General features: G+C 33.4%; 1 protein-coding gene across 3 annotated transcripts in view; it reads left to right on the plus strand.

Annotated features, from left to right (window-relative positions):
- ROBO2 (roundabout guidance receptor 2) overlaps positions 1-14,212 on the plus strand; it is a 589,127-nt gene that overhangs the window by 477,637 nt on the left and 97,278 nt on the right. For all 3 annotated transcript variants that reach the window (XM_064580151.1, XM_045902670.3, XM_045902671.3), the window contains exons 8-11: positions 308-432; positions 4,732-4,903; positions 9,423-9,628; positions 13,847-13,928. In XM_064580151.1, the coding sequence (XP_064436221.1) occupies positions 308-432; positions 4,732-4,903; positions 9,423-9,628; positions 13,847-13,928 (585 nt within the window). The remainder of the gene's footprint in view (positions 1-307; positions 433-4,731; positions 4,904-9,422; positions 9,629-13,846; positions 13,929-14,212) is intronic.

The following is a 14,212-nucleotide window of genomic DNA, read 5'->3' on the forward strand; positions in this document are numbered from 1 at the left end:
CCATATTTTTCTTTAAAAAACATTAGAATATCATGAAAAATCTATTTTCCTATGCAAGTATATGGGCTATAGGATTATTATGTACAACATTTAGGAAGTATCTACTAATAAGGTTGCTTTTCCTTAGATTTGATAGAGTGCTTTTCTCCTTTCCCCATTGTGTGTTGAAAAATGCTTTAAAAATAGAAAAAAAATTAAAAACTGTAGCTTCTGTCTGGCTCTGAGCAATCCACCAGATTTTCCCTTTGATATCTTTTTCTTTGTCAATGGTTGATATTTATACACTTTCTTTCCTTTTAAATTATAGCTCCTCCACAGTTTGTGGTTAGGCCAAGAGATCAGATTGTTGCTCAAGGTCGAACAGTGACATTTCCCTGTGAAACTAAAGGAAACCCACAGCCAGCTGTTTTTTGGCAAAAAGAAGGCAGCCAGGTGAGTGTGAACCTTGACTGCTTTTCTGAAATCTCTGAACTCTCTCTGTCTCTGGTGCTCCTCAAAGTTTGTCTCGCCTTTCCTGTTATCGATGTTGAATTTATTTTATTTCTAAAAAAGAGAAAAATTAATTCTAAAATAAGTGAGAGTCAGATGTTCTATATAATGTTCTTTGTTTTCCAGTATTAATGTCCAAAATTCTGTATTTTACATAGAATAGATACAACTCAGTGTAACTAAATTATCTTAAAGAGCCTAATCAAAACCTCTGTGGCTATTTAAAATCTCTGAACAGAAAAATAATTTTACTTCCTTGCAGCAAGCTACAATGGGATTATCAAATGAGTTTGTACATATAAAGTGTTTAGAATATCTTAGGCATGTGTAAACAAGTCAAACAATATTTCCATTATCAAGCCACCTAGAAACCAATTGCAATCCCCGTACATAGAGAGATATTATAAATGCCTTTTCTTTATCATTAACTTAAGGATACTTCCATTTAAGAGTGGGAAAAGTATTTACTTCCATCATCCCTTCTGGATTCGTTCACAGTGGGATTAGATAGCACATTATCACACATTATATATCAGAAGGAAATAACACATTATATACCAGAAGGAATCAGCACTTGCCTGGTCTTTGCTGTGCCCTGATTTGTCCACTCATGGCGCTCTCTGAGTAGCATGGCCTTTCAGACTCCGTTCAAAGTCAATTGGATATGCTATTTTTTTTTTTTTCCACTTAGTGTCAAAACTTGAACAAGTACTTAGCCTCTAGGTTCTCAGGCAATGAATGGAATTTCTAGCTTAAACCAAAAACTCTTCTTTGCCTAAGAATTTATCAGTGTATTCCTGAAGGACCTAGAGATATTTTTGTTGTAGACTTCCCAGAACCATCTTTAAGGAGGCATACAGTTTGTTCTCAGGAAAAGACCTCAGCACCCTCTGTTGTTAGTCCAAATTCTGGAAGAATTTCCTGGGGAATAATGAAAACCATGATTAAGAGTCCCAGGAAATCTAAAAACTACCAGAGATGGGAACTTTTTTAGACTATATTAAAAGAATCTATTGATCAGAATTTATGTATGATTATCTGGGTAGAGAGGCATCAGGAAGTTCCCCTTAGTCCTCATCTTCATACTCTGCCCAGGCCAGGGCTGCCAGGACCTGAGGTCTCCTACAGCCCAGATACTAATATAATGCCCAGCACCAAGGAGAGGCTCAACACCACTCTGGTCACCCCTGCCTCACAGTACCTGAGAAAACTGGGATAGGTGAATGCTGGAGAGCCGTGGTAGCTCAACAAGACTGTTTCTCTTGCCTGTAGCTCTTTCCCTCCACCCACCATGGTGGCTTTGGGATCCATCAAAGTTACTCCCTCAAGCCACTGATAGTAAATGTAATGATATGAATATATTACTTATTTATCAATTTTATAAATATAATGATGTAAAGCAGTTTGATTGTCGCAAATTTACACTTTAAATCCATGTATTGAGTCAAATTCCATCATCCCATATCTCGTTGTTATATAAATACTGCTGTATCATGTGTAAATCACATGCCCTCAAATAGCTCTAGGTTGACATAAGATATTGCATAACATGTGTATTGGTCCTGTGGCCCAATAAACATGGTATTTAAACATGCTACATTCTGCTTTAATGGTTTTTAAAGATAATCAAATAGCATTAAAATGTTTTTTCTTTTTTTTTTTAACAAAGTGGCATGTAATTTCAGGGATATTAATCTCTGAAAAAAAATTCCAGTTAGGTAATTTGATTTGATTATAATCTTAGGTCTGGTTTTCTTTCCTTCATCTATCTCCCTTGCATCAGAGCGAGAGAGGGAGAGAGAGAGAGACTGTGAATGAGAACAAAAGAGAATTGCCTGAGCAAATTGTAAAGTTTCAAATTATGAATTGGAATATTAGGAAAAATAAATTGGTATCCAATATCCAGTATCCAATTTTTACAGTGATCTATGACTCTCCATCAGTAGAGAGAGTTAAGAGCCTGGACTTAATGGTCCATATTCCTCAATATGTGCTGATAATACCAATTAGCACTAATAGGATACCTAGGCACTTGAAGGCAAGAAGAGCTCTGTAGAGCTCCTGGGTTTTGCTTGTAATCCATTTTCTTGTGCCTATATCACACAAGCAGGGAATAAAGATGATGGGTTAACCTCAATCATATGCCATTTTCCATGTCAACGAATCATTTAGAAGGTGGACTGATATTACATTGTAGAGGAAGAGATCCCAGAGAGAATTAAGCCCATCTGATGTATTAGTGCTATGTAAATTAGTATTCTAATGGCTAATTGTAGGAAAGTGCATACTTTGAGTTATTGTATCATTCTCAAGTGGCTTTAAAATTTAGACCCTTCTCTTTTAGATGGTTTATTTCAGTAATATATTTGGATTCCACGAGAGAATTAGCTTGTTCTCAAATTGTTTCATGTGCATGAAAATGTCTAGCCTTATATAGTAATACAAGTTTTATAGGAGGGCAATAGCATTTTGAAATTATATCCTGACATGCTCGCAAACATCACTTCTTTTAGAAAGGGTTTAATAACATGGTAATGTTTATGTAAAGTGGGCTTATAGTGTCACACTCAAATCTAATAAAGTGGACATCTATCATGTTGCAATAAAGAGAAGAGCTTCTAATTAAAGTAGGACATCATTCGCAGGATTAAAGTCATTTAGCGTAATTGAAAAGTGTTAATACCCTATTTTATCCTCTTCCATTGGTATTACTTCAAGGGTAAAAACATTTTAAGGTGAAAATGTGTCTTATGCCTTTAATTGAATGTTATTACCTCCTGATTGTAACGTATTGAAACTGTTTAATTACAAACCTGGAAAATTAATTACTATGTCGAGAAACAGATCCCAGAGGGTTATAATGTTCTTTTTTGTAAGTAAATACAACATAAAAATTGATACGTTCTTATTTATAATCCAACTTGGAAACATACCTCAATATGATTTGTTACACCCAAATGTTTTTCTTAATTGAACAACAGCAAAGCAGCATAGGTCATCCAAGTTAACATTACTGCTCTCATATAGGAACTTCTGAAATTCTATGTTTAGACTGCTCGTGTTTAATGTGAGATGTATAGTGAAGTAAAATAATTTTTCATAGAAAAGTCATATTTGAAATTCTTTAAGGGCACATGCACACTTCAGAAACATTCTGCACCTTTTTATTTTCAATGATTTGCTTCATCTTGCATAGATGGTAGTATATACACCGAGATCCTTTCAAAGCTATTACAGTCTGCAGAAATTTTATAGCAGGAGTAGATTTGGCTGTCTCTCTCTGTCAGTCCCAGCCACACACTTTTGAACATCTTCATAAGAAATTCAGGTGAGGGCGCCTGGGTGGCTCAGTTGGTTAAGCGACTGCCTTCGGCTCAGGTCATGATCCTGGAGTCCCGGGATCGAGTCCCACATCGGACTCCCTGCTCAGCAGGGGGTCTGCTTCTCCCTCTGCCCTCTTCCCTCTCGTGCTCTCTGTCTCTCATTCTCTCTCTCTCTCAAATAAATAAATAAAATCTTAAAAAAATAAAAAAGAAATTCAGGTGATTACATCAAGTATTCAGAATGATTAGTGGAAAGTCTATTTTGCATTCCTTAGTAATGTGCAGTTTATAAAACACAAGCATAGTTAATGTTACATTCCACATTATCACAATGTCTGATGAGTCACATGAGCATTGTTATGCCCATTTTACAGATGAGGAAGCCATGTTTCAAAGATACTAAGTAACTAGAAGTAAGTAAGGGAGAAAGTAAAGGGTTAAGATAAAAATCTATAGTTTTTATTTTTTTATTATTTTTTAAAGATTTTATTTATTTATTTGAGAGAGAGAGTGTGTGCATGTGCTCACAAGTTGGGGAGGGACAGGGGGAGAGAGAGCAGCAGACTCCCTGATGAGCAGGGAGCCCCACAGGGCTTGCTCCAGGGACCCCAAGATCATAACCTGAGCAGAAGGCAGAAGCTTAACCCAATGAACCACCCAGGTGCCCCAAGATTCAGGGTTTTTAAATGATTATTCCTTCAGACTAGAGCATGCTGACTTCTTAAAGCATATTATTTTTCCGTGATTTAGAAAAAGTTTCCCATTGAGACTCCCTATAATGACGTTTAATCATTTCAACACCATATTTTTAGAATAAATGTACTTTCCAACCATATTCCAGTAATTGTAATAGCTAGTGTTAATATATTTTTCCTTCTGAGTGGGAAAAGATATTGATGAGATTGTGTTTCTTCCACAGAACTTGCTTTTTCCAAATCAACCCCAGCAACCCAACAGTAGATGCTCTGTTTCGCCAACCGGAGACCTCACAATTACCAACATTCAGCGCTCGGATGCGGGTTACTATATCTGCCAGGCCCTAACTGTGGCGGGAAGCATTTTAGCAAAAGCTCAACTGGAAGTTACTGATGGTGCGATATTATTATTAGATTTGTTTTAGGAAAATAATAATTTTTATTTCAAGATCCATATTAACCAAGTGAAATTTTCTGAGTTGCTAAACATGTAAATGAATGCTTATCTTCTAAGTTTGAATCTAGGCGAAATAACATTTTTAATAGTCTCTAATTCTACATGTACTGTCCCAAAGAAGAATATCAAAGATTATCTATTTTATTTTTAAAAATAGAGTGATTCTTTATTCTAAAGAAATGACATCACGCTCTCAGTGTATAGATATGTCATCTATATATTTTTTAGTCTTATGCTGACATGATTGCTTCTAATGGATATTAATAATTTTATCTCATTAGAGGAGGAAGAGATATCATCTTTAATATTATCAGTGGAAACAGAGATGAGTTCTTAGCTAATCACATTATGACATCCTATGACTTTTTAATTATTCATTCACTAAGTTAAATTAATTAAATACCTTCCAAACTACTGATGGATGCTGAACTTGTTGTTTTTTTTTTTTTTACACATTACGTACTATAAATTGTAGGTGAGTCACCTACATTTATAGTGGTTGTTGAAAAGGATGTAAGGATCTTCATAATCTGTTTTTATTTCCCCAAGAGCTTATTTGTCACATTTGATAGGTAGGGAACTTTAGATACTTTGTGAGCTTTTGAGTATGAATTTAAGCTCTGTTCTTTGATGTCTTAAGCTAAAAATTCTCTCTTGTTCTCCTATATTTGTGAGGTTTGTGGGGCTTTTATTTTCCCCTGATGCTGGTCTCTGAGATATAAGAACTTTGTTTTGTCACCTCTCTGATTCTCTTCCTTCTCTGCTCATGAAATTTGATTCACTTTTATACAATTCAAATTTACATGTAGATTAAATGGTAATTTAAAATTAATAGAAAGGAAATATTTTTTAATGTCTGTCTATGGTATTGCCTGATTCAGCACCATGTCAAGAATAGGAATAAATGGAACAGACAAACATTGGTTGCGGGAACATTGAGTTGTTAATGGCCGCACCTGCTGATGTTGCAGAAATTTACTGCCATGGAACTGAAACAAGTCAGGTTCAAGGGCAACAGTGCTAAGAAATTCTTTCTTTAGATGGGCAAGATCTTTGTTCCTTCATACCTATGTATCTTTTAAAAGAAATAGAAGATAATTATTCATCTTTCTTAAGTCTTTATGCTTTATACCATTAGCAAAAATGTCCAGGTACATATACTGGGAAAAGAAGATATTCTGGCCATAGCCTAAGTTGTTTTCTATATACAAGAATAAAACATTCTAAGTATAATGATGAAGACCTCTACTATAATCTAGTTGCTTATATTATTTTACAAAAGACAGACTCTAAAATGTTTCTAAATAAGGAAATTGTTATGGAAAAAGGCAAACCATATTTGTAGAAAACAAAATTGATGAATTAGAAAAGCCAGATGATATGACAGATACTCAGAGTCATTTCTGATGAAATGAAAAGGAAAACTTTTGTTTTGAGAACTTGTGTTGGTTGATGACATAATCTCACAAAACAGTAGTTCTTTTACCTTTATTTCTGAGGTCAAAACTAAAAGAGTGAATACAAATTTAAACCTGATAAGTGAGATGACTGTGAACAGTTTGCTACAACTAGCTTGAATATTAATTCCTACATTGATTTTTACTTAAGTAAGCAATCCCAAAGTCAAGATCCTTTTACAAAAACATTGAATGAAGGTTATAGAGTTATTGATTTTGACAGTAAAGAACTCTAACTTCAAGACCTAACCACACACACACAGACACACAGACACACATTATTATTACAAATAACTCTTTCTAAATACTAACTTGCTACATTGGCTGATGCCTTTAGCATCTATTCATAGTTTTAATTTTTCAGATTAGTTAACAATTTAATGGTACGTGAGCTATCATTTTCATTTGGAACATTTTTTTGGAGGGTGTGCCCCGGGGCAATTTAGAGCCAATTGAAATTCCAATGTAGAATAAAAAACGTATGTCATATTGAGAGAAACAAGGAAAACATCTGTAACAGTGTTTCTGTTGCTACATTTTTACACTTAGACTCCTTTCTTGGAGGTATTTTTAACTCAAGTGTTCATATAAGATGAGATTTGCTAATGGTGATGAAATGTTCTGTTGAGTGATAATTTTACTGATTATAGATTGAATGAAGATGCTTCAATATACTTGAATTTCAAAATATCCTTTTAGAAGACCTTCTCATTAATTCATTGGCACTGTTCATTTCTTCCTTTCTTCTGCTCTTTTTCTCTCAGAAAATTAGAAAATTGTAATGAGAATTCTGAGTACAGCCAATAACATCTAAAAGGACTAGAGAGAAGAAATGTATTTATGTATTATGTTGACAATAAATGTCACACCATGATCTTATATGAATGGTTTATTGAGGATTTTATAATGCATAGTTAACGAAAACCATGGAATTGGTCACAGATCACTGGAAACCCTAAATGTTCATTTAACCTTTAACCTCAGTGTCATGGAAACTTGTGGTCATCTTTCACCCATAACATGTTCGAAACTGAAAATTCCTTCTGGCCAGGAGATTTTCAATTACTTTATTGATCAAATTCATTAAAAAGACATTGAGCTACTCATTTGAGCAATACAAAGGAAAGAGACTAATCAGATGTCCTTGGCTATATCTAATGATTTCAGGGATATAAAAATAAAAACAGGTTATAAGAAGTTACCTAAATTCTATAGAGATATTTAATTTGAAACAAAGCAGTAAGAATATTTAAAATTGAATAAATAGATTCTACTCTAGTAATGCAGACCCATTTTTCTCATTGAATTTAGAATTATTCATGTTTTGTGAATTGGCCCTTCATTTTTGACCCATAAAAAAAATAAGTTCCGTGAATATTCAGTTTGGATATCTATTTGTGCAGTATGTGTCAGAATTAATATAACATTGTATTTTCACATTTTCTGAAGATTATTTTATTTACTTCTAAAATGAAGAATTTGATCAAAAAAAATCATGAAAGAAGTAGTTCTAATTTTTGTTTGTAAATAATACACAAAATTTTATTTTTTTAGTTTTTTATATGTTTTACATATGTATATAGACACACATACATACATACACACATTTTAATACATATTTTGATGTAGTAGGTTTAGGTTGATTGGAAGTCCATTGTATCTTAACATGCACATGCAATGGCTCTATTTCATAACTTCTATTTTAAATTAAAATTGGTTGGCTTTCTCATGGTAGGCTGTAAAGGGGCTGCTCAATTTAATGTTTTTCCCTCAAAACCACAAATTCTAATAATAAAGATGATGCATATAGATTGGGAAACAGATAACCTGGTGGACAAAGGAGATTAGAGTATTAATGAGCAAAATGACATTTTGATAATGTACATTGTAACACAACATGACGTCCTTTATAGACACTTTCTCCTCACAGTTGCTTAACAGTCATTAAAATCCACAATTGTTTTTCCTTTCTGTGAAAGTTTTATATTTATATATGATATACATATTTTTGGTAATTATATAATAAACATAATATAAATATAAATAAGCATAAATATTTTGGGTAATTAACCAAAATCCATGCTGAAGTTTATAGAACTGTCTCTTAACAAAGCCTTCCTTGGACCTGGACATGTCAGTTTTGTTATGAAGTGTTCTTCTAATGAATTCGGGATGAAACTTTGCACCCAAATGACTCCATAATTCCATAACCCATTTAAATAATACTAACATTCTGATATATTTCCTAAATCATTATGAAATACTTCCAAAGGCACTGAAGATACTGCCATGAAACAATATTTAATCAAAAGAAGTTTATGAAATTGTGGAAATTTTACCCAGATGAACACAGGAATTGATATATATAAACAGTGATTTTACATAAAAACCGTAATTTGTCATACCATAAATGGTATAACTAGATTACTGCTTAATTCTAAGGACTAGTTAAATCCTATCATCCAGATTGTAATACTGTAATCTAAGGCCCAGTGTCATAATCTTGGAAATAAAATGTTTATATCTAATAATTTAACATCAACCAACATATCATAGTCTCTCTATATAGCAAGGTGCTTTGAAGGGTGAAATTATATATTATACATATATTTATAATGAAAGCAAAAATTAAAATTGTTTCTACCCATATGACATTCTATAAGCTTTCTTAAATATGCATATAAGAGATAAGCATACATTTTGTGAATAACTGCCATGAACTTTCCATATTTTTATTTTAATTTTAATATGATAAAGACTTTCAACAATACTATAATGTCAGAATTTACTATTGTCATCTACTGTAGGTAATTCAGAGTAAGTTATAAATAATAGTATGTCCTCAGTAAATATGCTATATATAGTATGTATAGATGATAGATACATAATGGACATAGAATATGCAGAATAAATTATAAGTAATATGTATGTGATATACACCTAATAGTATGATATAACTTCTGAGAAGTTAAAATATACTGAAAATATCCTTATCCTTTAGTTTTGACAGATAGACCTCCACCCATAATTCTACAAGGCCCGGCCAACCAAACACTAGCAGTAGATGGTACAGCATTACTGAAATGTAAAGCTACTGGTGATCCTCTTCCTGTAATTAGCTGGTTAAAGGAGGGATTTACTTTCCTGGGTAGAGATCCAAGAGCAACTATACAAGAACAAGGAACACTGCAGATTAAGAATTTACGGGTAAGTAATGCTTGACTTGTATTTGGATCTTCATTTCAACATAAGTATTGCCCTCGGGAAAAATTGTTTTGTGAACTTAAAATCTTCCATACTAGCAAGTTGCTATACCTTTTATTATAGGCCATGTTATTTCTTATTTTATTTCTTATTTCAAATTCATCATTTGATGAATTGGTATTAGAAAGAAAGTCCGTATGTTAATATAAGATCATAACAGACTTAGAAACTTTTTGTTCTTTCATTCCAATTCATATGTATTCAATTGATAAAGCTAAAAATCTTAAACACGAAGTTAATGATAGTAATGGGATATTTAAAGTCATTTGAAAGTGTCAAATGCTTCTGATTTACTGTCCTGAACAAAGGACGTTTGTAAGGAAATGTGGATAAGTTGGCTTGGCCAAGTTATTATGTCAAAAAACCAAAGAAATAAGATTGAGTAGAAGGTAGGTTTGGCTAGTTGGTGGAAAATCTTACATTTTAGGTTAAGTTGCTGTGGAGTTTAGATTTAAACCTGTGGGCAAGGACAAGTCATTGCTGTTCTTTTAACAGAAGATGGTGACCACTCCTACCAATTTAACAAATTAAACTTACTTCAGAAGCAACTCAAATGCCTACTTCTAAATATTGTATTAGCTATGTATTGCAATTTAACAATATTAACTTAGAGACTTAAAACAACATACATTTATTATCTCATAGTTTCTGTGGGGTTAGGAGCCTGGGTGTCACTAAGTTGGGTCTTCCACTTCTGGGTCTCACAAAGAGACAATCACGTATCAGGGTTGTGGTCTCATCTGAAGATTGACTGGGGATAGATTTGCTTCTGAGCAACATGATTGCTGGCAGCAATCAGTTTCTTATGGCTATCATACTGATTACCTCAGCATCTTGTCTGCTGTTGCTGAAGGTTGCCTTTAGTTACTTGCCATATTGATATTCCCATTATGACTACTTGCTTCCTCAAAGTCAATGAGGAAGGGAGTCTCCTGGCAAGACAAGCATTATAATCTTATGTAACATAATCACAAATGTGGCATCCTGTCACCTTTGCCCTATTCTGTTGACCAGAAGCAAGTCAACAGATCCCACACACATTCAATGTGAGGGATTGATTGCACAAGGTGTGAATACCAGATAGGGACCGCCTGCCCTCTATGAGTATATTCACTTCATTCAACAAATGTACAGAGCCTCCCCTCCCTGTGGCAATCACTATGCTAAAACTGAAGAGTTTGCTAGAATAGTCAAAAGATTGGAGATGAGAGCCAGAATTAAGATGATTGATATAGTATATGAAGAAAAATTAATCAAAAATGATTTGGTGGCAGAACAATTAGTAGAATCTGGTATCTAGGTAGAAATAGGGAGCCAAGATAAAAAACAAACAAACAAAAAACAGAAAAACAATGTTGAATTTTCCTATCTGGAAGCTAGGGAAGAAGCTAAAATATTTTTCATTACATGTATTTTCAACTGATTACAACATGGATTATTTCTTCTCTTAAAACACAGATATTTTTACAATGACATGTTTATTTAGTATTTACCAGCGTGTCACCCAGACATTTACAAAAAGAGGAAGGACTTTTTGTAATATGTACATGCACACTCAAAGCATGCAAACCTTCAGTAATTTGTATATTTGTTAATAAAATTAATATATAATGTTTTCACTTTAATTTTGAGACGTAGGCATTAATTATCTTTAAGTAGAAAAAAATGCTGTCAAATTCAGTTAAAAGACAAATAAATTAGTACATATTTTAGCCTGTCTCTTTATTGATTCTAAATTAATTGTTAACTTTCTTTGAACAAATGAGAGTTATTAAAAAATTAATGCTAACTCTCCTTGAGTAAACATTTTCACCTCTGTCTTTGGGCTAAAGGCAGACTTGGGCCATGAAAGTTAATGCATTTTCACTGTACCACTGAATTAAAGGGTGTGCTTGAATAGTAAAGATCCCCAGTAGTGTTTGAAAGAATCAATTAAAGGTGGGTGCTTGATGATGTCAAACAAACTTCGAGCCCTGTGTCAGGCTTCTGAGTCATCTCTCTGAGATGCAAGCTCCTGGGGGCTTGTCTGCAGCCAACCACATAAGGAGAAAAGCAGATGATGGAGTGTGCCAGCACATTAATCTCTTTTTAAAGCACTTGGTTAAGGATAAAAGGAGAAGGATAGAAGGAAGATGAAGCACTCATGACCCGAAAAGAAATTATTTAAAGTTAAAGGAATAAGAATGAGTGTAGTGATGATGATGGTGATTGAAGAGTGAGTTTTAACAATGATATTTCAGCTTTTGATATGGCTTTTGATAAACTCCAGTATGAAAATGTTGTTCTTTTTCTGTAAGGTGACTGTCTTTAAAGGGATATAAAAATGTGTTTTTACACTACTTCACTCGTATAGTCAAGAGAGGGTTTCTGTAAGTCAGATTCCTTTGTGTCTCACTATTTCTTTCCTTCTTCTTTTTTTCTTTTTTGGTACTTAATGCAATGGGGGCGGGGAGGATAATGTGATGAACACTCTGTTCTCATAGTCCAACTAATTGGTAACTGAATCTGTATCTTTTGAGAAGTAGAATATTCCAATACTCATTAAAACCTACCTACCACCGCTAATGTCAGACTGTGTCTCTACACAATGACAAGGAGATGCAGTTAAGAAGCATTACCTACATACCCTTCTTTCAGCATTTGCACATAATAACAAGTGCTACACTTTAGTTCAACAGCTATAATAAAATGCAAATTCTTTACTCTTTCACAGACCATATTCAAATGAACATCGCATTAAAATCCAACCTTGGCTCATTATATTTAGTTTGTGAGTGATGCTTCTTAAATGGAGAGATTTCTAATGACTATAATGCATGCACAGCCACGTTTCAAAGAATGGCTCTTTTTACAATGGCTATCCTCTATCATCCCGCGTATAATAGAAGACAATTGTATGAAGATAATATGGCAGAGAACAATGTGCCAGAGCAGTTTGAAACTCAAGTTAAAATACATAATGACATTTAAAATCAATTAAAATGGTGGCACAGCAGGAACATCCATGCACTAATGATTTACCTGATAATCAGTTGTGGAAGGTTGAGTCATTACTACACTTAGACTTTGGACCCAGCAGATATTATATTCCATGAACCCTCATATTTCATCAACAGTTAGACTCATGTTCATCACAGAATTTTAATGTCGCATCATATCACTTGCCTTATTCAGTTTGGCCATCGATTTTTCTTCCCAGTCTCATCTCTAAACCAGTGTAAATAAATATGTTTATATTCTAGGCCCACAGGACTCAACTACAAAGATGATTTTTGACATACAATTTTTATTGATTTGTGCCTTTCGCCAAAGTATAATCACAGAAATGTATACCTTTTACATTTGTAAAAGAGAACTCTTGATTATATTATCAACTACTTTAAAAAATCCTTTCCCGCTCTTCAGTGAATAACAAAAACATTTTAAGTGATCAATGAAATGGCAGTTTTTAAGTATGCTTTAAAGAGTGATGCATGAGATTATTTGCATGGTCCTTTCAGCTCTAAATTGCAGTGATTCCATAGACATGGTTTGTGTGTTTATGATATAATTTTATTTCATTCTCTATCACACTACTAAAATTTAAATATAAGTGAATACTAATCTACTTAAAGGGAGAGATTTAGGTTTTTTTTCCTTCACTTTTCTCCATGTCTTTAAAAAAAAAAAAGTCAGCCCCCTGTTACCTCAGTGCTTATTTACTCCTGAGTACATTTTATCCTTGGAAATATAATGTATTAAGATGGAAAGGACAGTTTTGCTTTACTGATCTCTGAATATTTAAAGGATTCTGAAAAATTCTGTCCTGAGCTGTCCATATGTAACTCCAACACAGCGAAGCCCCATCATAAATTGGAGTTATACGAAGATAAAGGTATTACCATGGAGGCAAGAGGACCAGACAAATAGAGTTTACCAGACACATAACTTTTAATTATAGAAATATAATAAAAAATCATTGAATTCCTGTTATGAATAAAGTAATATTATATGAGTTGATTTTAATATTTTGTGTGTACATATGATTGACTCTAATGAACAATTTGGAGGGCCAAATGATACATCGTATTTTAAGAAATTAAATATTACCTCCTTGAGACTGAGTAATTACTCTACAAATTAATTAAAATAATTGAATTCTCTCCCTTCCTTGCACACTAGATTTCTGATACTGGTACTTATACTTGTGTGGCTACAAGTTCAAGTGGGGAGACTTCGTGGAGTGCTGTGCTGGATGTCACCGGTGAGTCCTTGGGAATTATCTCAACAGAAGAAATCTTGAGCCCATTTCATTGATTAGCTCATCATCAAATAACAATTGAAAAATCAAGATTTTAAATTCATTGAATGAAAAACTAAGTCATATGCCACTTTTTAATTTCTCCACATAACATTGCATTTTTGCAATTTGATACATTTGTCCTTGATAAACAAATTTCCTCTACCTGAAGAGCAAGCAATTTTAGTGATCTTGCATGAAAGTAAACATTTAGTGACACGTAGGTAAAGCAAATATTCATATACATT

The sequence above is a fragment of the Mirounga angustirostris genome, unplaced genomic scaffold (assembly GCF_029215605.1).
Source record: "Mirounga angustirostris isolate CCGP_5_RB_7025 unplaced genomic scaffold, mMirAng1.0.hap1 SCAF_1, whole genome shotgun sequence".
NCBI classification, from domain to species: Eukaryota; Metazoa; Chordata; class Mammalia; order Carnivora; family Phocidae; genus Mirounga; species Mirounga angustirostris.